This window comes from Aspergillus undulatus, assembly GCF_047715775.1.
Source record: "Aspergillus undulatus strain CBS 261.88 unplaced genomic scaffold BDV17scaffold_25, whole genome shotgun sequence".
Lineage (NCBI taxonomy): Eukaryota > Fungi > Ascomycota > Eurotiomycetes > Eurotiales > Aspergillaceae > Aspergillus > Aspergillus undulatus.
Genome location: NW_027396629.1, coordinates 185,414 through 206,953, shown reverse-complemented (window position 1 = coordinate 206,953; position 21,540 = coordinate 185,414). Strand labels below are relative to the sequence as shown.

Below are 21,540 nucleotides of genomic sequence, written 5' to 3'. Positions count from 1 at the left end.
GCTCGTGGCTGTTACGGGTTCGTACATCCAAGCTAGTACTCCTGCGTATCCGTTTCGCAAGAACGAGCTCTTTAATGTATTGTTGTGTAACTAAGATGTATTAGAAGCTAAAGCGGCCTCGAAATTATTTTATGCACAGTAGAATATCTAATCTATCATAAAAATGCGTTATCGATTGGATGTTTTGCCTTGTCTCATACATCTTTCACAAACGTCTCGAGGGCTGAGACCAGGGCGCCCTCGAGCTTAGTCATCAAGTGCTGCGGGATCCGCCGTGTCCACGTGAGCTTAGATCGAGATATACTTCTCAGCCAATGAAATACCGTCCCCTGATCGACCGCCAATTCTTTCCCTGGAATTTTTTTTCTGCCCCTTCTTTATCCGCATTTTTCTTTCACGAAGATCTAGGCAGGGACGATTCGACCTCGAAGTTCAGTCGCATCTCGCTGCAATGGCTGTGAACAGCAAGAAGAGCTCGTCCGCAAAGATGGACAAGAAGGTACAGCGCCTTGGCCCCACGAAAAACAATGATAGATTGGGTTCCGAAAACTAACAGTCTGGTGAAGCAGGCAAAGAACACCACTACACTGCCGACAGCTCTGATCTCGTCCATTTCAGCCTTCCTCTCCGAAAATGGGCTCTCTTCCACGAGTGCGGCTCTTACGAAAGAGCTGGCCAAGAAATCGATCAGCACAGATGCAAAGGGCGTGCCTTCTCTCCTAGAAATCTTCAAGAGCTGGGAAAGTCAGGTCAGCGACAAGATGGCCTCTAGCTCCTCGGGCAGTTCCTCCAGCAGTGATAACGATACCGACAGTTCCTCAGACTCGGACTCAGATTCTGATGTGGAGATGGTCGATGCGTCCAAGACTCAGCGGAAGAGGCGCGGCTCGTCTTCTTCATCTTCCTCATCTTCGTCTTCGTCGTCCTCTTCTTCGTCTTCAAGTTCTTCCGATAGTGACGCTGATGACGAGGAAGAGGACGAGGCCGCACCCCCTCCTGGCCCGGTGTCGAAGGGTGTTAAGCGCAAGGCCGAATCAAGCTCGTCTTCGAGCTCCGAATCCGAAGAAGCTCCGAAGACGAAGAAATCGAAGGTAACCTCGGTTAAAAAAGAATCACCTTCTTCCTCCAGCAGCGAAAGCTCCTCCGACTCCAGCTCATCGTCTTCCTCCGAATCCGAATCCGAATCCGAATCTTCTGATTCTTCTGATTCCTCGTCTGAATCCGAGTCGGATTCCTCCAGCTCTTCCTCCAGCTCCTCGTCCGACTCCTCTTCCGAATCTGACTCTGACGCCGAGAAGAAAGCCGACAAGAAGGCTCTCAAAGCCGTTACCAAGACACCCCTCCCTCCCTCGGACTCTAGCTCCAGCGGTTCTTCCTCCGAAGGTGAATCCTCCAGCAGCAGCGGAACACTCAAGAACGAATCCGACACCCCAGGCAAGAAAACCGCCATCAAGTTCGAAGCCCTGCCTTCCTCAAGCGCCAGTCCGGCGCCTGGCAACGGCAACGGCAAGAAGAAACACACCGGCACTCGTCCCACTCCCCTAGCCGCACTCAGCGAGCTACCCCACGACCACCCGTCCAACGACTATATCCCCTACGCATACGCGGAGAAGGCCTTCAAGGACCTGTCCGTCACTCGTGGCAAGGGCTTTACCAAGGAAAAGAACAAGAAGAAGCGTGGCTCGTACCGCGGTGGTCCGATTGATATCACCGGCGGAAAGTCGTTCAAGTTTGAGGACTAAATGACTTGAATGGCCGCTTTTATGAGATAACACATCTCTTTCAGCATATCTTATGGGGGTGATAGATCTATAGCTCTTATATCATAGATCTCGTTTATGTTGCTTGTCAGCAAGGCGCTAATGGAGCAAGGAACCAATTTCTGTTTTGCATATATATTATTTTGTCTTTTTAGGGGGAAACAATGCTCAAAAGTCCTATTTTGCAAAAATCACAAATCTAATGTCAATACCTACACATCGCCAAAACCAAAGCAAAACTCCCATGAACTCGCGTCAATTTTCAAGAAGAGTAAAACCCATAACCACACAGACAGCAAATAAAAGTCTATCAAAAATCCCTCCTCCTCCAAGCTCCAGGCGCATCAAGCGGCCTCCACCTCCGATCCCACCCCGTCGCCCGCTCATTCTTAACACCGTTCTCATCAATCTTAAAAAAGGACGCCTGAGATCTTAACTTCGAGGTCGTAGTTGTATCCCTAGAATCGGGCCTCTCATAGCCCGATAGCTCAATCAGGTCTTCTCGGATATCATGATGCTTGTTGCCGAGGTAATTCAAATCTAAATCAATAGCGTCACGATACCAGTCTCGGCATGGACCGAGAAGGTCATCTGTTGACGCAAAGTCAAGCCGGATGACGCCGCCCGCGACGCCGGTATATATAGTGGGTGATAGGATAGATGGGGAGGACATGGTGTAGATTGCGCCGCGGTAGCGGTGCCGTGCATATCGGTGCATGTCCCATTGGCCGAACATGGACTGGTGGAAGGAGAGGAAGAGGGAGAGGTCTTTGCTTGGTCGGGGTGGTGGAAGGCCCCATGGGAATTTCCGTTCGGATGCAGGGGACAAGCTGTTGGGTCTGGACATTTGGTGCCTTGCTTCGTGGTAGTCGTAGGTTGGTGGCATTCGGAGGTCGAAGATCTTCACGAGGGCGTCGCCGCCTGCGCCGAGAACGAAGCGGTCGTGCCCGAATGGGTGAATGCAGTAGACGGGGTTCTGGTCTGCTATGTCTATGTAGAGCTTTTCGTATGGTTTGTGGGAGCGTAGGTCGTGGAGTCTGGACGTGATTAGCCTAGGCCTTTTGTTGAAGTGTGGTTGAAAGGAACGCACCTCACTGCGCCGTCACCCCAGGCTGCGAGAAAAGTATTACCTGGGGATGCCCCGGTCTGTCCAGTGAGGGGTGAAATTGCAGTAACGGCTGTTCTTTTGTTTCTAGTCGCGGGAACCATGAAGTCTGCGGATATTGAGTTCTCGACCGATATTCTCTCTTGCGAGATTGTGTGAATGGCGATTGCGTCTTCTGGGCGTCCAGTGCCTACCGCAAAACGAGTATGGGAGAGGAACTTTGAACTCCTGATAGGTGATTCTCCTGCTTCTATTCGGCCAAATGGCTGTACCTCTGCTTCATCTGACACCGTACTGTAGAAAGCGGTTGTCCGATTACTTAACTGAACGGCAAGGATGGGCTCTGGGCCGTCAGATATGTCAGTCCGTACAATCTCCTGACCGAATGTGTTAAAAAATTGTTTATGATCATATATTGGGATTTCTGGGTCAATTGTAATGTGCTGAAGCTCGCCACGCATTCTGCCAAGAATCAAGTGCTCCTGGTCCGGTGTTTTGGCGCGGTGGTCAGGCCGTAGAAGATGAATGCCGCGAATGTCATCGTGGCTGCTTATATGCTCTAACTCATTGAACACAAACGATCTCTGCAATGGTTTGGATCCAGTTTGCCGAATCTGAACTACCACTTCATGGGAGACGTTCCATGCTATCACTTCGCGACGATCATGCCAAGTCGGTCCATTCCAAGCCTCATACGAGTCGATGGCCGGTCTATAACCCAGAGTAGGGTTATCATTCCGAGATGCGTCAGGTGATCCGCCGAGGTACACGCCGTGTGATGGACGGCGCACAAATCGGGCTATTACCGCGTGCCTATCCAATGCTCGGGAGCGAGAGGTAAAAGCCTGAGTCGCATCTTGCCATGATGGCGGCGTGGGTATGTTGCCGAATCGGCCTTGAACAAAAGCTCTGAAGATCCTCCAGTCTTCACCAACAACGATCTCGCCAAGTCGACGGCACGTCAGGGCCAAACAAACCAAAGCATTTGCAGTCGGCAGATGCGTAGCAATGAGATAGATGACCTCGGCGGGTAATTCTGAGAGAAGCATGATAGCTCTGAGCCCAACTTTCAAGTAGATGAGGATTTTGCAGAGAGCGAGCACCCTGCAAAATGGTTCTAAAGGATGTTGGTTCTTAGACCACGAGACCGCCTCCCAACGCCAGCCTATGGGCAAAAAGGTAGGCGAGGCGCCGCAACAATCAATGGGGCAGACAGCACCATTGGACTAAAGGAGCTTGGATCAACATCCAGCTAAGTAGCCCGAGTAATCATTATGTGACTCAGACACAAGTAATTTTTTAGTCGAGGAACATCGACACAAGGGATCAGGGACAAGATTTGTCGTCGAGGAAGACGGTAGCGTGGCAACGCCCGCACTTACGGGTGACGAGAGCAGAATCGAGTTTCAGCAAGAAGAGATGGTAACATGAACATGACAATAGTAGATAGTTGTTTTGAAGATGGAGAGGCGCCGGCGTGGATGGGCGTCTTTGGTGGTGATCTTATGTCATCCGGCCATCACCTGCCCACGCTCGACATCGCTCTCTCCTCTTCTGGTTCTTGCTGCCACGGGCTCTGATTCAGGACCCGGAGACACTGCCATTATTAATTCTGATACAGCAGAGACAAATAACTTTAGCAGTGACACGCCCAGAGCTGCTATTTTGGAGTAACGCTGAGTGCGGGGGCATCTATTCGGCGGAGCTTCGATAGCTCATCCGGGCCATGCCCGCAGTGAAAGATAAACTCCGAACAGCTCTGTGCTCTTGACCTTTTTCTTACCCCGTCATTAAAAGGATCTTTGCTCCCAAGATTGCTCTTGCTGCGACCGGCACCATGGAGGTTCCTATTTTCGCCTGGATAGCGCCTATTATGCTGGGTGTATCTCTTCTATACGAGTTCGTCGTTTACCCTGCTTTTCTTTCTCCATTATCAAAGCTCCCGAATGCGCATTGGTCAGCCCCAATATCTCCCGCCTGGATTCTATGGAAGCGGTTTCGAGGCCAGAATAACCGGACTATTCACACAGCCCATGAACAACTGGGACCCATTGTTAGGCTGGCGCCCTCGGAGATCTCCATCAACTGCGTCGAAGGAGGCATCAAGTCTGTGTATACTGGCGGCTTTGATAAGCATGAATGGTATCCACGAGTTTTTGGCTCTTTTGGGTAAGCATAAGCGGCGGTAACCAGCAAACTCAAAAGGCACTAAGCCGACGTCGCAAACATACAGAACCGTCAGCATGTTCACCATGACCGGTAGCAAAGCTCATTCCACTCGGAAAAGGATGCTGTCCAATATCTACAGCAAATCCTTCTTACAATCGTCCCCTCACCTGCGACTCATTTCCAAAACTATCATCTGTGACAGGCTTTTACCTATACTCCATGAAGCGGCCAACTCTGGGATAGATACAGATGTCCATGATCTTAACCAGGGTCTTACCATGGACTTTGTCTCTGCCTATCTTTTTGGCTTGGCTAGTGGCACTAACTTTCTACAAAATCAGGAGTACAGGCGTGAGATGCTACGATTGTATCAATGCCGAAAACCGTACGAGTTCTATCATCAAGAAGTCCCAAACTTGTTGACTCGGCTGAAAGCCATTGGCATCCGACTTGTCCCTAAATGGTCCAACGATGCAGATGACATCCTCGGCTCTTGGGGCCTAGGACTTTGCGATAAAGCAGAAGCGTCTGTTGGTTCTACGGACCCTGGAACTGAACCTGTCGTGTACAAGCACCTCAAGCAAGCCATTTCGAAACAAGCTTCTTTCGAGACAGGGAGCCCCATGCTTAATGCAGAATATCTCGAGCAGCAGAGACTCGACATCGCCGCCGAGATGTACGATCACCTCACAGCAGGCCACGAGACCAGCGCCGTCGTTCTAACCTACCTTTTCTGGGAACTCTCGAGACATCCGGACCTTCAGAAAGAGCTTCACCAGGAATTCCTCACACTACAGCCGCAACTGACTTACCCCTGCCCGGTTGAGCCAACGGAATTACCATCACCGAAATCCATCGATTCTCTACCTCTCCTAGAGGCGATACTCACAGAGACATTGCGACTGCACGCTTCTATCCCAGGAATCCAACCGCGGGTAACCCCATTCCCTACATGCACGCTTGCCGGTTACGACAATATCCCCGCAAACACAAGGGTAAATGCACAGGCATACTCTCTCCATCGCAATCCGGTGGTATTTCCAGACCCTGAGACTTGGGAGCCGAAGCGATGGCTCAAGGACTGTAATATATCCTCAGATCTAGAGGAAAGAAAGCGATGGTTCTGGGCGTTTGGGAGCGGCGGCCGGATGTGTGTGGGGAGTAACCTGGCTTTGCAAGGTAGGTCTACTTTGACAGGCGAGGAGAGTGTGTCTGGCTCTTTAGCTAACTGGTGTCCAGAAATGAAGCTGGCCGCCGCGGCTATCTACACCAACTTCAAGACTTCTATTGTTGATGACGAAGGCATTGAAGCCATTGATGCTTACACTGTCAAGCCAAGGGGAGAGAAGCTAATACTCAAATTTGAGCATGTATAGTTAGTTTTATGAACATCCAACTCCAGAATGAACCTTCCTTTTCAATCCTCAGTTCTCAAATCTAAGTAATGTACAGTACGTATACAAAAATTTTGCCCATGCAAACCGTAAAACTCCATAACAAATTATATCTCCCCTTCTCAGCACAAGGGGATCAAAGGGTCGATACCTTATCAACCCGGCACGGGTTCAAAAGCTCTCTGTCAACAATGCCCACCACATAAGATATCCTCTTTCCAAATCTCAACAGAACCACCAGCCATCTAAGTCTTCCTCTTCTTCGGCCCCACAACCTTCGGATACATTCGCATGAGGTGGTAATTGATAGAGTTCCTCTTCGTGCCCGTGTTTTTCTGTTGGGATGATCAAGGCATTAGCATAGCCGTATAGTATAGAAGACGGGCGAAGGCAGTTTTCAAGAGTGTGAAAGCTATACGCACGTGTGTATCCATGCACTCTCGCAATTGTTGTTCTAGAAGCGAACAGGCCGCTGATGATTGACCCGACGATGCCCAGCATGCTAGATGAGAGAAGGAGTCAGTCTCAGGCGGTCCATACAGACATTGGTTTGCACAGTCCAATTAAAAGTGAGATTGGATGGGAAATGAGAACTGGAAAGCGCAAGCCGTTGCGAAGCGACTGCCAATTCAGAGTGATATCCCCATCCGCATCCGCACCCATGTCACGCAGATCAAACTTCCAATTCAATCCGGTTCATCTTTTCCACCAAATTATAGAGATGAGAAATAAGACGTACTCAACATAGCAGACATAACAGCCGAACAAGGCGTAGGATCAGCCTTTTCCGTCGCGCGCACGCGGAGTTGCGGGATCGAGTTTAGGCGGACGGGATTCAGTTTCGTGGAGATGTTCTTGGGCGGCATTTTGACGGGTGTGAAGGCTGCGTTTCCCTGCTTCTCGTACTTTATCAAGCCGGAATGAAAACTAGGAGCGAGGGAGAGAAGGTTGTTTGAGCTGGGACACTACTCCGTATCTCGAAAATGCGGTTGCTGGCTCGGAGGTGAGGTGCCAAGACCTTCAAATTCTCAAGCAAGGGCCGGTTCAGGTTCCGCGGAGGTTGCTGACGTAAACATCTGCATGGGGCGATTTATCTCCGGCGTATCTACGGAGTATGAGTTCGAAGTTCGAAGTCTTCAATTACTTTCCTCGCATATAGAGATTGCTTCTTTTCCTTTGTACATTGCAATCATGACCACCAAGCCATACGGCTCTTTCAGAATCACCAAAAGCCTCGCGCGATATCCAGCGCCAACACCTGTCTCTACAACCCATATCCAACGCCACTTCTCAGTACTCTCATCACAGCAACAGCAACAGCAACAAGATGCACCAAAAGCAAACGAAAGCTCCAAATCGACAGAGCCACAAAATGAATCCACAACTGAAAGAGAAGACGGCGCCATGACGCGGCGACTTTCCGAAATGACAGAGCAAGCTATACTCGAGGGCGGCCGGTCCACGCGCAAGAATCTCTCGCACGCGGGGTTCTCGGAGGAGCTCAAGAAGGAGCTTGAGGAGCGGGTTGCAGCGGCGGCGTTTAAGAGCGATCATGCTGCTGCTCACTCCATTATCAATATGCCGGTATGTATACGTTCTAATCAACATTGCTGGCTAGTCTTGAGAGAAAGTGAGGTCTAATATACGCACAGGAAAGCGCCGGCGCAGGAACGCGCGACATAGCGGGCGCAGCCCCCTGGACCGGCGAAGAAAGCACACACGACGCCACCCTCCGAATGCTCGAGAGCTCAGCCAAGAAACCCATCCGTACACCCTACAAGATCCCGCAACCCGTCGTCTCCGGCCCCATCGACACACGACTCTCCCCCAAACCACCCCGCCACCCGGGCCTGCGCATCGCATCCGCCAAAGAACGAACGGCCACATACACACTCAGCCAAAGCGAGGGCGTCTCCGAGACAGAGCGCGAAGCGATGCGCCGCGAGATGCGCGAGCGGTTCACACCCGGTGCGCGGCCTATGCCAGCAACATTACAGGGTCTAGCATCGTTAGCGAACGAGCGAATCGAGGACGCCGTTGCACGTGGTCAATTCGACCGAATCAAGCGTGGGAAGGGCGTGGGCACAGAAGCGGACCATAATGCGAACAGCGCATTCATCGATACGACAGAGTACTTCATGAACAAGATCATCCAGAAGCAGGAGATTGTCCCTCCCTGGATCGAGAAGCAGCAGGATCTCGTGCGCGAGGTTTCTCGGTTCCAGTCGAGACTCAGGGCTGAGTGGCGAAGGCACGCGGCAAGATTGGTTGCTGCTCAGGGCGGATCGCTGGAGACACAGATGCGCCGGGCGAAGGCTTATGCGGCTGCAGAGGTTCGACATGCCGCGAGGGCTGAAATCGCGAAAGCGTTCCTTGACTCCGAGTCAACTACATCCACCACCTCAGAACCCGCATCACCAGAATCAGACTCAGAACCAACCCTCCACCTCTCCCCCCTCCGTGACCCGCAATACATCGCCAACGAAAAATCCTTCCTTGAACTCTCCATAAAAACCATAAATAGTCAAACGCGCTCCTACAACCTACAAGCCCCGCCCGTCGCGCAGAGACCCTATCTGAATCTGGAGCGTGAGTTGGCGGCCTGCTACGCCGAGGTTGCGCCTACATTAGCGGATGAAATTCAGAGACGGGCTACGGAGCGCGTGCGGCAGCCGACGAGTCTCGGGGCGAAGGCGAGTAATGTGTTTGATTCGCTGGCGACGAAGCATACGGCGAAGGTTTATGAAGAGGACGCGAATAAGGGGTATGGGTTTAAGCAGTTTTGGCAGGATATGTTTTCGAAGAAGTAGATAGATTTTCGGCTGGATGGTTTGTATAGTATATATGATATAACTTGCTACTCAAGAAGATGGACACATGTCAAGGCATAAGATAGAATTGGTAGGCGTTCTGTTCAAACTATCTTGCTAACTAGAACTCAGACAAGCGAGTGTGGATATGAATAGTAAAAAGCGAATGAAACAAAAATCGACGGAAGACGATCCGAGACGAGATTTTGGTGGGTATTTAGACTGGGGTGAGAGGTTCACATTCTGGGCGTCCATATCCTGGGCAGTGCGGCTTGTCCTCGGAGCTCCCGACGAGTCTGTCCGCATGGATGGGGATGGCCTCGCGGTATGTCTTCCACCATTCCCTCCAACAGTTTACCAAATCCCACGCGCCAGTCACCACCCGATAAAGCAGAATACATCTCACTACCCACTCCAAAAGCTTCCACTCCCAGCTCATGAACTGAAAGAGGCGTGGACCCTCGCTCCACCATGCGACTGCTGACCAAACGCCGAAGGCATAGAACAGTGTGCTCATCGCAGCACGTATAAGGAAATTCCTTGCATCCAGTCTGTCGTAGATCTTAGCAGGATTGTTCATCAGCCCACATCTTATCGCATGCCCAGGCATTGCGAGGTATAGGTAAGTCGTGGCCACACATATAACGGCGAAAATGAGGACACCAGTGTCAAGCATCGGGATGCGAAGAAGGGTAATGGATTTTTGGGGGACAGAGATACACCCGCACTTCTCGCACCAGATGAGCCGCTCCGATGGGATCCCTGAAAGCCAGTTTGAATGGATGGGTGAAGTATGGTTGGAGGCCCGGAGATCGCGCTTCATAGGGATGATGAAGTTATGCCACGGTATCTTTGGCATCCCGCCTTGCGGCCACCCAGCTTGCTCCATGTCGTTGTCGCCAAAAGGAAGACGAGAGATGATTTCAGTGTTTCCGTACCAGATCTGGTTGATTGCGTTTCCGGGCTGAGTGAAGTTATCGGAGCGGACACCATTGACAGCGGAGAATTTATGGCCCATTGAGGTAGAGTTTTGGAATGAACAACGGGAAAGGTTTGATTGTTTGTTTGATTGATAGGTACGTATGTATGTTGGGTTAACTGTAGCACGTCAAGACTTCAAGACGACAAGCAAGGTCCCATCAATTCAAGATATGGGGATGGATATGACCATCCTGGCGATGACGAGAGGCAGCATTGTGCCTTCCGTTTTGGTGGAGGGCTCCTGCTGTTTGGCTGCCATTTCGAAAGGATCGTGCTTGGTTTGAGTCTGGACGAAGAACACTGGTAGAGACACGATCGAAGAGCAAGATCTCGAGCGGATATTTTGTTCTCGACCATCTTGAGCTATGATGCTGTGGTGGAGAGATCATCGCCGCTAAGACAGAATCAAGAACCGAAGGAAATTTAGCTCGACGAAGCTATTCCGCTATCGGCCTGGGCCAGCGCCATGTCACCACCTCTAAGGTCAACTCTAGAGCCCATTCTGGGGTCAAAGACCTCGAGATGAAGCAAACTGTTCTGTTGCCTTGATTTTTGGCGGTTGTTGGCTTTCTTGACTCGCAACGTCGGTGATGATGCAGGTGGTGCAGGTGTGTGTCTGAGTGGTTGGACATGTGGATGCACCTTGCTCTTCCTCCAGGAACACCAATCAGAGCGGCCGTGATCAACACCCTCACGAACTCCGTCATTGTCACTGCCGCTCGATGCAATTAATCTTGGATCTCTCAGGAGGCTGCTGATCCCATATAAACCTCGTCTCCTCGTCCCCATCTCCTCACGTCTCCTCTCAAGTTGTCAAGTGTCAATCACCGATCACCGTCCGGATCCGACTTTCGTTTGTCCAATCCATATACCGTCGTTCATTCAAAATGCAATTCTCTCTTTACTCTCTCGGTCTCATTGCTGCCCTCACAGGCCTCGCTCATGCTCTGCCCACCGGAACTACGCCCTCGCTCGGTGACTTGACCTCGTCCGGCACCGCCGGCACCTCTGGACTCCCTGAGCTTCCTGAACTTCCTTGTACGTCTTTCAACCTAACTACATGAATGAACGCCATGACTAACCTGTCAACTACAGCCTCAGTATGGCCTCCCATGACAACCTTTATGCAACGCGAACGCAAAGGCATACTCGTCTCAAAATCACAGCACTAACAATCCACAGACCGCCGACTCCGACTCGCAATCCGGATCTGGCTCCCAATCTGGCTCCCAATCCGGCTCCGGCGCCTCGAACATCAACGGCGGAAACTTCATGGGTCTCGCCTTGGGCAACGACATTGACCTCGGAAACCTTGAGAAGCTGCCCAAGGTCAGCACGGACGTGATCGTCGGCAGTCTCCAGCACTTTGGCAGCACCCAGGTTGGCCAGCAGCAGAGCGACAATGGCAAGGATTCTAACTAGATTCTGATATTGGCGTGCTTGAATCTGGGTTTTAGGGAGCGAGATGGGGGTTTTTATCTTCTGGTTTATATATCAGCCGTTCTGCATGTGTTTTCAGATGTGTTTATAATCTAATCTGCTTCGACCATATACTACTCGCGATGATACTGGAACATACATGATGCTCCCATATATATATATATATATCGTCATTGTGCCAAACGCTAGATTGAAATTCCCAATTGCAAAACGTCGCTGCTCTTGTCTAATGCCGAATTTGACCGTTATCCAATTTACCCAGTCGAAGCCAAAACACATCCGAGGTATAGCCATGATCCAGAAACCCAGCTTCCAAACAAATGAAAAGAATACAAGCCACATGTCCTCACGAAGAGTCCCAGCCGAAATCAAACTCTTCATACTCTCTCCTCTTTCTTTCCCTCTCCTTCTCCTCTCTCCGCCGTCGACTCTGGCTCCGACTATGACTCCTCTCCCTCCCTTTCTCCTTCTCCCTCTGCTCAACCCCCGAGTAAGCACTCGTCATAGTCATAACTTCCCCGGCGCCATAAATCACACCCTGCCCTCCACTTCCGTCAGGCGCAATCCGCTCCCGACTCGTATCCCGCTCCTCCATCTCAGAAACCCTTGTAATCTCCGTCTTCTTACGGATTCCCTTTATCCACATCTCAGAGGATATAGATAGCGGCTTTGTATCAATTGTTGCGGAGGATTTGTTTCGCGAAGGTGATGGTAGAGGGTATGAGGAGAGGCTTAGCGAGCTGCGGTTCTGGTAGCGTTTGAAGAGCTTTGGGAGGGAGGAGAGCGAGCCGGATGTTAGGGCTAGGTTGAATTCGACTTCCATCCAGATTAGGGATGTTGCGGCGGATTCTGCGACATCGAGTGTTAGTCTTTGTGAGCTTGGAACACAATGGTGAGATTGGGAACGGGGAGGCTGGTAGGGTCAAGTGGAAGCGTACTGGTGAAGTTTATCTCGTCATTGGCGTAGACGAGAGTGCTGAAGCGGACGAGTGCTGCTATGCATGCTATGAAGCCTGGAACCATGTCAACAATAGAACGAGGACGCCCAAGGGTTTCAAGGTTTTCAGCATGGGCATGCGTACCTACAGCAAATAGGCCGGTAACCATCAAGCGCTTTCGCACATGCACCTGCAATTTCCAGATTGGGCGTATCGGGAGCGCAAGTATAATCACATCCAACACAAACATGATAACCCCCTGACTCATCAAGACCGCGAAGTTCATGTCCGGCGACCAGCACTTCGCATCCGTGATGCTCTTGTCATATGACGCTCTAAGCGGGCGACATTTTAGCGCAAGTGTCAAGGTCATGGATATCGTGAATACCGCTGTAAAAACCATGATGGATATCCCTGCAATGCGAATGGACTTTGTCGGAAAGAGACGCATGATGAACACCGTGAGACTGATTTTGACAATTGCTCCAACGGCAGGTATGAGCATTCGGCGCCAAAATAGATCTTGAACCATATTAGGAAGTCCTGCGCGGAGACGTCTTCGGTGTCTGCGCCGAGGCCGTAGTATGTTATTGTGTATGCGAGCGCTGAGAAGCCGTTTACACCGGTCTGTTGGTAGGGTTAGCTCTCGCCAAATTCAAATACGTGGTTGGTGAGAAGGTGTGCTGAGATGGGACGTACTAGGGCTAATATCACCAGGAAGTCATCCAGTCCGAAGCAACGGAGGATGAACTTGCGGAGGTATAGCTGCCAGGCTCGTCAGAATGCTACTAACTATAGGAAGAGTGTGAACATACACGAAGACCACAAACAAGAGTCGTCAAGATAGCCAGCACCAGGACGACAACTCGTACGACGATGGCCATCTGCGCCGTGCCTTTGCTATTGACACCCGCATTGTGCTCTACCATGGCCGTCCAATCCATGACGGTTAGGGATCTTCACTAGACAGCTCCAGCTCAAGTATGGCTCAGATGAGGTGAACGAACGCTGGCTGGCTGCTCCTGCCATTGACAGCGGATGGGGGCCGTTTTCTGGAGAACGGTGACTCCGGCACATCGTCAGCCGTTATCAATCTCGTTGTTACTTTCGCCCAGTCGACGGGAAGACCCAAGCCGATCTGTTCTGATCAAGGGCAATGTGGAATTTCGATTCGTTTAAGAACGAGAGGTGATAAGTGAGTTGTTGCCAGAAGGTCCACCGACTGATCCTGGTTTTGCTGTGGTGCATCCATCGTGCTATACCGTCCGTTAGCGGGCCAGTTCGTCTCCACCCCCGGAACTACAAAGGGCTAGCAATTTACCTGGAGGGATCCTCTCCCTCGATTATTTCCCTCACTGCTGATCGCCAGTCTCATCTTAAGATCGCTGTTATTCTCTGTATTCGACCGCAGTTGTGTGCCTTGATGTGGAATCAAGATGGCGACCTCTCCAGAAAGAGTGGTTTCAATTATCGACAAGGCCAATGGGGGAGACAACACTGAGGCCGCAAAGTTGTTGAAAGACTTTGTTGATCTTCCTGGTTCCGAAAAGGACAAGACTCGGTCGTTGGTTGCAACGAAGACGTTCCCGCTAGTCTTTGGGAACAAAGCCATTGTGTGAGAGTCTGCAGACTACGAGGTCCAACGTCAGGTGCCATGGTGCGCTTTCCCCAGATTCCTCTACTACTACCTCCTCTCCCTGACAACTTTCGTTCGGTCTAGGTCCACCAATTGCTGGCTACAGCCTCTCGTAATTGTCACTCCCATCACAGCGCAACAAGTCGCTGCAGCATTAGCCCTCTGCGTCTTCTTCAACATCCAGTTCTCCGTTCGCGGCGGCGGTCATCTACACAATCCAGGCTCGAACAGCAACAATGGTGGTGTGGTGATCTCACTGAGCGAATTCAAACAAGTCCGACTATTGGATGATAAGCGCACGGCGGATATCGGCGTGGGATTACGATGGCTCGACGTATACAATGCTCTTGACACTCACGGGCTCGCTGTGGCCGGCGGGAGAATGCCCACTGTTGGTGTTCCCGGGCTGATTCTTGGGGGTGGCCTTTCGTTCCAGAATGGGCAGTATGGGCTTGGTGCCATGGGGGTGGTTAACTATGAGGTTTGTTTTCCATTCACACAATAAGATACACATTCTGACTATGGTAATTGTTGAGGTTGTTCTTGCAGACTCTAGCATTGTCAATGCAAATGCTCAAGAGAACACAGACCTATCCTGGGCTCTCAAGGGCGGCGGTGCCAATTTTGGTACGACCTCTGTTCGTTCAATCAAGAGCGCCAGCTAACATGCTATACTCCAGGCATTATCACCAAGATTGAAATGACCACCGTTTCCAACAAGATCTGGTGTGAGGCTCGCGTTTACCCGCCAACTGCATACGACTCGCTCGTCACGGCCCTAATGCAATACCACGAAAATATCGAAACGGACGACCAGGCAACTTTGATCTGGCACGGTAATAGCGACGCTATTCTTCACGTCTATGTCTATTGCTCTCCGGTTGAGAATCCAGACACGTTTGCCCCGTTCTACGATATCCCGTTCCTGCAGGGTCCTGTGGAACCGGGCGTCAGGACGATATCAGATCTTATGAATGCTATAGCGCACTTTGTGTCGCCAGAACCTATGTTGTACGTTGCCTACAACGACAGTCATTTTAATAAAAATATGCCAGATTGCTAATATCAGATCACACCAGACACGAGTTCCGCACAATGTCCAGCATTCCCTCATCAAACATTTACACCGCAGTCGAGCAAGCTCGGCTCGAGCAAACAGCTGCCCTCTCCGCCGCCGGCGTATCAGACTTTGTCCTCACAAACGTCTTCCAGCCCATGTCGTCACTCGCCATGAAAAAGAGCGAGGATTCACCGCTCGGCCTGAAACCCTTAGGCCAGCAGTGGTTGCTGACCATGGGCGACTTCAAGCACAGCGCCGATGAGGCGAGGGTACGGGAAGCTGTTAAAGTGGTTATCGATGCTGCGGAGGATACAGCGAGGAAGGAAGGGCTTTTCTTGGAGTATAAGTATACGAACTATGCGGCGAGAGATCAGGATGCACTTACAGGTTACGGGGAAGATAATTTGGCGAGATTGAGGGGCGTCTCAGGAAAATATGATTCTGCGGGAGTGTTTCAGCAATTGCAAGCTGGGGGGTGGTTGATCTCCAAAATTGGGAAGACTTAAGAAGCATAGGCGCGTTTATGATTTCATGTGCAGTGATCCAAGAGTGACGATTTGATATACCCAAGAGTACCTATCAAGATGGGTTGTAAAGATTTGCATATAGATAGCGAGTCGAGCATATTAAGTGCAAAGAGTCTAGCCCAGTTCTATCCTGATGATCAGACAGATAACAGCAACGAGCTCTATTGGCGTAGAAGCCCATCTCGGAACATCCCGAGCTCTATGCCTATACACGTACTCCAATCTCCAAGTACTCCAACGAGGCGGTATATAGATATTCGGTAGTCAATATTCATCGAATGAATGCAGCCAGGCCTGACAATCAACGTCAACATCCGAAATGACAAACTACACTCCAAAAGACCAAACAACCCTCCCACCGCTAGGTTCCCTCGCGGTGGAATGTTTCTTCTACCGTCCTGCCGGCGACGCCTTCAACGAGAATACCTGGGCGTTCCCTATCATGCGCGAACTCGCAGTCGGGTCAAAAGAGAACATCCTCGTCTCAAAGGCAGACTACGACAAGGAGTTCCTCTCGGCCTTTGTCGAGGCCGGCAAGAGACTCGCTGGACACGGCACTGTAGGGATTATTACCTCCTGTGGGGTTTTGGCGCAGGCGCAGCCAATACTGGCCTCTCGCCTCCCAATTCCCATTGCAACTTCTTCATTGCTTCAAATTCCAGCGATGTTGTCCTTTCTTCCACCGAGTCAATCGATCGGTATTATAACATACAATACTGCCGAGCTTGGCGCGCTGCACTTTGAGCGTCTCGGGGTTCCACCTTCTTAGTGTCGTGCTGCCACATCGCCGGTGCACCACCTGGTGGGTCGCTGCAGCGTCTTGACCGGGGTAAGATCCCGTATAGTCACGACGATATTGAGAAAGATGATCGACGCTGCGCGGGGGTTAGTCTCTGCGCATCCGGAGATTGGCGCCCTTGTGTTGGAGTGTACGCAGATGCCGGTTTATGCGGAGGCTGTCCAAAGAAAGGTTAACCTGCCCGTATATGATGTCTTTGCCATGGCGAGTTTGTTTTATTCTGGTCTTGTTAGACGGAGGCCGGTGCAGTGGGGGAGTCCGGATGGGCAGAGAGAGGGGCCGTTGGTTGAGCGAAACATCCTGTAACTCTAGTCGAACAATCAAGCAAATGCCAGGAATGAACCTCCTGTGAAGAATGTTAGTGGTAGCTTGAGCTCCCTCGATCAATCGAGTCGAGTCTCCTGGGTGCAGGGCGCAGACGTGACTGGCTGGGGGGGTTGTGATGGTGTGCTGTGGATGCAGCCCGGCGCTTAGAGGAACCAACGAACGCGCGCAACCACCAAGTCTTCTGCAACTCCTTAGACCACAACCCAATCACTTGGCTATGGCACTCGACCTATATCACACTCATCACCCCCGACTTCGATCAATCATGCCTGTCACATTGTCTGTTTCCGTAAGGGATTTGCGGCCTCGTTCTGAATTCAAGCTATGTGCCTTTGTGGCAGAGACTACATAAACCCACTTCGTATCTCGACTTGATTGTTATCAGCAATGCTACCTTTTGCCTCAGACCCAGATTCATTTGCGTCGTCTTTGTCGTCGTCGCGGAAACAGCAGGGATTTCAAGCCATTCGACGAGATACCCTCACCGAGAACCCACCCCTCGATGAGCCCCTTCTCGCAGTCCAAATCGGCGGCATCGTAGGCGCATACGTGATCTTCGTCGCTATCATCCTAACTCTTCTCCTCATCGTCGGCCGGCGCCTCCGCAGAACGGTCCAGTCATCCAATTACACCCTGCAAGTCGAAATGATGAAGCCCAAAGCCCCCATGGTTCCCTCGGCCGCGGGCTCAGTCGATCCCAGTCCTATAACGCCAACCAACAAGTCGCACGGCTTCAGGTCATGGACAAGTCTCACGAAGGGCCCGCAGTCGCACCGCTCGAACAACGGCAGCGTTGCTACGATCGACCATGAATCTGTCGTTGCCGCGGACCGCCGCAGAGCGCAGGATCAGATGGAGATGCTCTATGCTGCTGTTATGGCGCATGATGAGGCCAGGGCTGCTGCGGGGGGATCACCAGTGAGTCCGACGGACGACGTTAGTCTTAAGGACCTGTCGCCGCGGTCTCCGATGAGCTACCAGAGTGCGAATCCGTTTTCAGATTATGCCCAGCGGGTTCCTGAACCGCAGAGCTACCCTCAGCCACAACTACCACAGTACCAGAGTCAGCACCAGAACCAGTATCCAGCCCCGGCCCCCGCGGCTGCTCCCGCTCCAGCCCCCGCTGCCAATGCCACGCCCACCAGCCCAGCCCGCTCAACAACATCACGCCTCTCACGCATCTCAAACCTCTCCCTCTTCCAATCCAATCGCGACCAAGCCTCAGCATCAGCCTCACAAGGGAGCAAAATCCGCTCGCCCCGCTTCTCCCGCAAACCCCAAACCCCCGTCGGCATATCCATCTCCTCACCACTCTCCTCGCCCCATCCAGCATCGGGCCCTACCTCACCAGCAGACCAAATCCCGCTCTCCCCGCGCTTCTATAACCCCGCGCCACCACCTATCCCTCCAAACTCAACGAAACCCCAGTTCGCCGCTTCCAATCCCAACGCTGGCGCTGCTGCAAACCACACCCGCAACCCAACCACAACCTCAAACACATCCACCTCCTCCCGCCGCGCCAACCCCCCGACCCTAAACCTGCACTCCGCCTCCCCCATCGCCCCCAGCCCAGTCAACGGGCCAGGCGGAAGTTCCTCGTCCCTCCCCTTCCGCGAAGCCTACCCAACGCTCCTCTCAGCCCCACCCACAAAAACAACGATCCTCGAGCGGCCCGAGAAACAGCTGAACGGGCCGAGAACGGGCCTGCCCACGCCTTATTCGCCTTATATGCCGTTTACCCCGCTTACACCGCTCACGCCCAGTCGGATTGTTACAAAGAAGCAGCGGAAGCAGCTGGGGAGGGAGAATGGGTTGAGGGCGTTGAATGAGGAGGATGCGGTTAAGGGGGAAGAGGATATGTGGGGGTACTAGATTAATATCGTCATATAGAGGGGGTCAGGTTCTCTCTAGTCGTTCTTCTGGGTTTGGTGAGTTGGATTGGATAGATATAGTATACTAACTAGTATTTCATTGTGTATGTGGCGTTTGGATTTGAGATTTAAGATATCCGAGAATGAATTATGGTCCTATGGAATGGGCTTATCTGCAGTCTACTCTACTCTATTCGTAAACAGAGTGAAGAATTTTATCATAACATAAATGGGATATACCGTGCATACGCTAATCCGAATTGTACTTTATGGTCGTTATCTATCTACAAGTCCCCAATTACCCCGATCCCTTCACCCCCTTCACCCCCTTCCCACTAACAGCAACGACACTCTCATCCGTTTCATCGCCACCTCCACCTCCCCCTCCCCCTCCATCCCTTCCCTCAATAACCACCGCCCTAACCAACCTACTCCTCTTCCACGTATTCCACCAATCGGCCCCTTAAACAACTCATCCAGCTGTTCAAGCGGGACCCCCGCCGTCTCAGGAACAATATAGAACACATAAACCAAAGCTAAGGCACACCACCCCGCAAAGAAATGAAACGCGCCCCAGTTATCCGTGCTGGACAAAAGCGAGGGAACGCCCTTGTTCACACCAAAGAAAATCCACCACTGGAAGCACTACATGAGAGCGGCGCCAGAGCTCCGGATCTGTTTCGGCCAGAGCTCTGAGACGAAGATGTATGGTAGGATTAGGAGACCCATGGCGTAGCCAAAGCCGTGGATGAATATCGCTGCTATCGCAGCCTTCCCTGCACCGACAGGGACAGCCTCTTCCTGATTAAACTTGATAAAGACGCGATGTACGTATCCGAGATCATCTGGACTGTAATACCAAGGAAAAGACTATTCCTTCGCCCAATCGCTTCAACGAAGAAGAAGCTCGCGATCAGCGTGAAGAACTTCGACATGCTGTACATGCCCGTTACGAAGAGGCTGTAGGCCGTGTCGCCCTTTATACCGACCATCCCGAGGACAGGGACGAGGTACGCTGTTATGCTATTTGCGCCGGAGAGCTGCGCGAGCGCATAGGAGATGGATGCCTGCTGCGTGCGGCGCAGATTTGCCTTGACGAGGAACGTTTCCTTCAGGACGGCCCGGAGGCCCTTGAGCGAGTAGGTACTTGCTGAGCCGAAGGCGGCGCGCTCTTTGACAATTGAGGCTCTGATTTCTTCTAGCTCCGACTGGACTCGTGGTGAGCCGAAGGGCAGTCCGCGGAGGAGGACTAGGGTCTCTGTAGCTTCTTCGTCGCGACCGGCTAGGAAGAGCCAGCGTGGGCTTTCGTAGATGAAGAAGCTGGCGAGTATAGCGAGCGCCATGAATAGAGCCACCGTGAAGAAAGGGATCTGCCACTGCAGTGTAGAAGAGGCCATATGGACGAAACAGCCGTAGACCGTAAACGCCGCGACGAACAAAGACATCAACATCGCAACGCTGAACCACGAGGTTAACAAGCCACGTATTTCAGCGGGGGCAATCTCAACCAGCGCGATGGGCCCAATGGCAGTCAAGGGCCCGATTCCAAATCCCACGATGATGCGCGCCGCGTACATTGTGACGATGTTGCCCTGGGCCCCGACGGCAATCAGTTGTCCGATGATCCATATTAGGGCGTAGATGCGGAACGACCACCGGGGACCGACGCGACCATTGATGAAGAATGATAGGGCTGCTCCAGTGCCTGCCCGACATAGACGAGCGAAACAGATTTGGATACTTGGCCGGGGTTGGTGGCTTCTGAGATGCCAAAGTCTTCCTGGAAGCCGGCGAGCGAGGGAATCGTTGAGCTGAAGCCCTGGTCCCAGCCTGACAGGCCAGCAAATCTAGAAAAGGCAGTGAGCTAGATAGAGAGTATTTATGGAGACATACAGATCGGAACTCCTGACAAGGCGAACAGGGCCTGGGTCAGGAGCATGTGATGGTTGGCGATGAGCGGTTTCGGAGACGCCTTGCAAGATGTTGTGGATGTACTTTGCCAGAGTCGACTGCTTGAGGGCCATCTTGCATAGAGGGCTACTACCAGTCGTTCATCCTTGAGAAGGCCCATTCATGGCCATGATGCGCTTATACGTGCAGTCCTTATCAGCAGGACAGTATCTATGCAGAGCACTATCATGATATCATGATACCAGCTCGGAAGAAGTCGACACTACTACAAACCCCATGATTCGGGGCAAACCGACCATGGTACTAGGCACTAGTATTTGATGCTGGCACAAACCGACGATACAAGATGTCTGGCCTTTGTAGGCTGTGGGATTTACTTGAAGACCTTTAGTGGACTTTGCCATTTCTAGCTTAAGAGTGCCAAGTTCGGAGACAAGCATAGAAGCCATAGGACAGTGGAGAGTTCCAAAATCACAAGAGGTCAAGTATATTTGTAGTCATAAGCCCGGTATGTATTTTAGCTCGAGATAAAGCAGCGCAGTGAGTCCGATCTGCGAGAATTGCCCCATGAAAGTCCTAAACCGATGACGGAAGAAACAGATTCGTTAATTATCTTCGTTCTCCCGAAGACAGAAATCACTTCGTAGTCGACATCTCAATTCTTCCTCGTTTTATTCCTTTCCCCTAGAAATGCCCTAACACCCGACCACGTCAGCTTACAATCCACCATAACCCTCACGAAGGGCTCTGAAAACCACCAATCTGATGCAGTCCATGGGGCAAAAGCCTACCTTGGGAATTCTAATGCCTTA

The 21,540-nt window shown here is 51.7% G+C and overlaps 12 protein-coding genes across 12 annotated transcripts; 7 read left to right on the top strand and 5 right to left on the bottom strand.

Moving 5' to 3' along the window:
- Positions 1-387: 387 nt before the first annotated feature.
- Positions 388-1,915, top strand: BDV17DRAFT_263846 (nucleolar and coiled-body phosphoprotein 1 family protein). The gene is made up of 2 exons (XM_073757945.1): positions 388-499; positions 567-1,915. Exons 1-2 carry the CDS (start codon positions 452-454, stop codon positions 1,740-1,742), a joined length of 1,224 nt encoding a protein of 407 aa, XP_073615423.1. The 5' UTR covers positions 388-451; the 3' UTR covers positions 1,743-1,915.
- Position 1,916: 1 nt separating this feature from the next.
- BDV17DRAFT_263844 (uncharacterized protein) lies at positions 1,917-4,439 on the bottom strand. The gene is made up of 2 exons (XM_073757944.1): positions 2,851-4,439; positions 1,917-2,797 (listed from the first exon to the last, which is right to left on the bottom strand). The coding sequence occupies exons 1-2, from the start codon at positions 3,912-3,914 to the stop codon at positions 2,071-2,073; spliced, it is 1,791 nt and encodes a 596-aa protein (XP_073615422.1). The 5' UTR covers positions 3,915-4,439; the 3' UTR covers positions 1,917-2,070.
- Positions 4,440-6,437, top strand: BDV17DRAFT_263842 (cytochrome P450). Its single transcript, XM_073757943.1, has 3 exons — positions 4,440-5,034; positions 5,099-6,213; positions 6,274-6,437. Exons 1-3 carry the CDS (start codon positions 4,703-4,705, stop codon positions 6,408-6,410), a joined length of 1,584 nt encoding a protein of 527 aa, XP_073615421.1. The 5' UTR covers positions 4,440-4,702; the 3' UTR covers positions 6,411-6,437.
- Positions 6,438-7,423, bottom strand: BDV17DRAFT_263838 (mitochondrial 37S ribosomal protein mS37). Its single transcript, XM_073757942.1, has 3 exons — positions 7,168-7,423; positions 6,851-6,930; positions 6,438-6,763 (listed from the first exon to the last, which is right to left on the bottom strand). The coding sequence occupies exons 1-3, from the start codon at positions 7,292-7,294 to the stop codon at positions 6,674-6,676; spliced, it is 297 nt and encodes a 98-aa protein (XP_073615420.1). The 5' UTR covers positions 7,295-7,423; the 3' UTR covers positions 6,438-6,673.
- A 137-nt stretch (positions 7,424-7,560) lies between these two features.
- BDV17DRAFT_93223 (DnaJ family domain-containing protein) lies at positions 7,561-9,297 on the top strand. Its single transcript, XM_073765366.1, has 2 exons — positions 7,561-8,012; positions 8,081-9,297. The coding sequence occupies exons 1-2, from the start codon at positions 7,620-7,622 to the stop codon at positions 9,236-9,238; spliced, it is 1,551 nt and encodes a 516-aa protein (XP_073615419.1). The 5' UTR covers positions 7,561-7,619; the 3' UTR covers positions 9,239-9,297.
- A 50-nt stretch (positions 9,298-9,347) lies between these two features.
- Positions 9,348-10,456, bottom strand: BDV17DRAFT_93231 (uncharacterized protein). The gene has a single exon (XM_073765368.1). It carries the CDS (start codon positions 10,254-10,256, stop codon positions 9,456-9,458), a length of 801 nt encoding a protein of 266 aa, XP_073615418.1. The 5' UTR covers positions 10,257-10,456; the 3' UTR covers positions 9,348-9,455.
- Positions 10,457-11,016: 560 nt separating this feature from the next.
- BDV17DRAFT_93226 (uncharacterized protein) lies at positions 11,017-11,688 on the top strand. Its single transcript, XM_073765367.1, has 3 exons — positions 11,017-11,257; positions 11,315-11,319; positions 11,402-11,688. The coding sequence occupies exons 1-3, from the start codon at positions 11,107-11,109 to the stop codon at positions 11,639-11,641; spliced, it is 396 nt and encodes a 131-aa protein (XP_073615417.1). The 5' UTR covers positions 11,017-11,106; the 3' UTR covers positions 11,642-11,688.
- A 317-nt stretch (positions 11,689-12,005) lies between these two features.
- BDV17DRAFT_291505 (uncharacterized protein) lies at positions 12,006-13,541 on the bottom strand (the record flags this gene model as incomplete). The annotated part of the gene is made up of 6 exons (XM_073762151.1): positions 12,006-12,508; positions 12,598-12,672; positions 12,742-12,932; positions 12,986-13,224; positions 13,297-13,362; positions 13,413-13,541. 6 exons carry the CDS (start codon positions 13,539-13,541, stop codon positions 12,006-12,008), a joined length of 1,203 nt encoding a protein of 400 aa, XP_073615416.1.
- Positions 13,542-14,033: 492 nt separating this feature from the next.
- Positions 14,034-15,951, top strand: BDV17DRAFT_298503 (FAD-binding oxidoreductase; the record flags this gene model as incomplete). The annotated part of the gene is made up of 6 exons (XM_073763704.1): positions 14,034-14,189; positions 14,220-14,254; positions 14,318-14,714; positions 14,770-14,860; positions 14,914-15,244; positions 15,313-15,951. The coding sequence occupies 6 exons, from the start codon at positions 14,034-14,036 to the stop codon at positions 15,797-15,799; spliced, it is 1,497 nt and encodes a 498-aa protein (XP_073615415.1). The 3' UTR covers positions 15,800-15,951.
- On the top strand, positions 15,952-16,666 carry BDV17DRAFT_93213 (uncharacterized protein). The gene has a single exon (XM_073765365.1). The coding sequence runs from the start codon at positions 16,103-16,105 to the stop codon at positions 16,562-16,564; it is 462 nt and encodes a 153-aa protein (XP_073615414.1). The 5' UTR covers positions 15,952-16,102; the 3' UTR covers positions 16,565-16,666.
- Positions 16,667-17,084: 418 nt separating this feature from the next.
- On the top strand, positions 17,085-18,963 carry BDV17DRAFT_263827 (uncharacterized protein). Its single transcript, XM_073757941.1, has one exon. It carries the CDS (start codon positions 17,334-17,336, stop codon positions 18,816-18,818), a length of 1,485 nt encoding a protein of 494 aa, XP_073615413.1. The 5' UTR covers positions 17,085-17,333; the 3' UTR covers positions 18,819-18,963.
- BDV17DRAFT_298502 (general substrate transporter) lies at positions 18,854-20,756 on the bottom strand (the record flags this gene model as incomplete). Its single annotated transcript, XM_073763703.1, has 5 exons — positions 18,854-18,906; positions 19,270-19,403; positions 19,467-19,593; positions 19,629-20,522; positions 20,711-20,756. The coding sequence occupies 5 exons, from the start codon at positions 20,754-20,756 to the stop codon at positions 18,854-18,856; spliced, it is 1,254 nt and encodes a 417-aa protein (XP_073615412.1).
- Between the last annotated feature and the right edge of the window lie 784 nt (positions 20,757-21,540).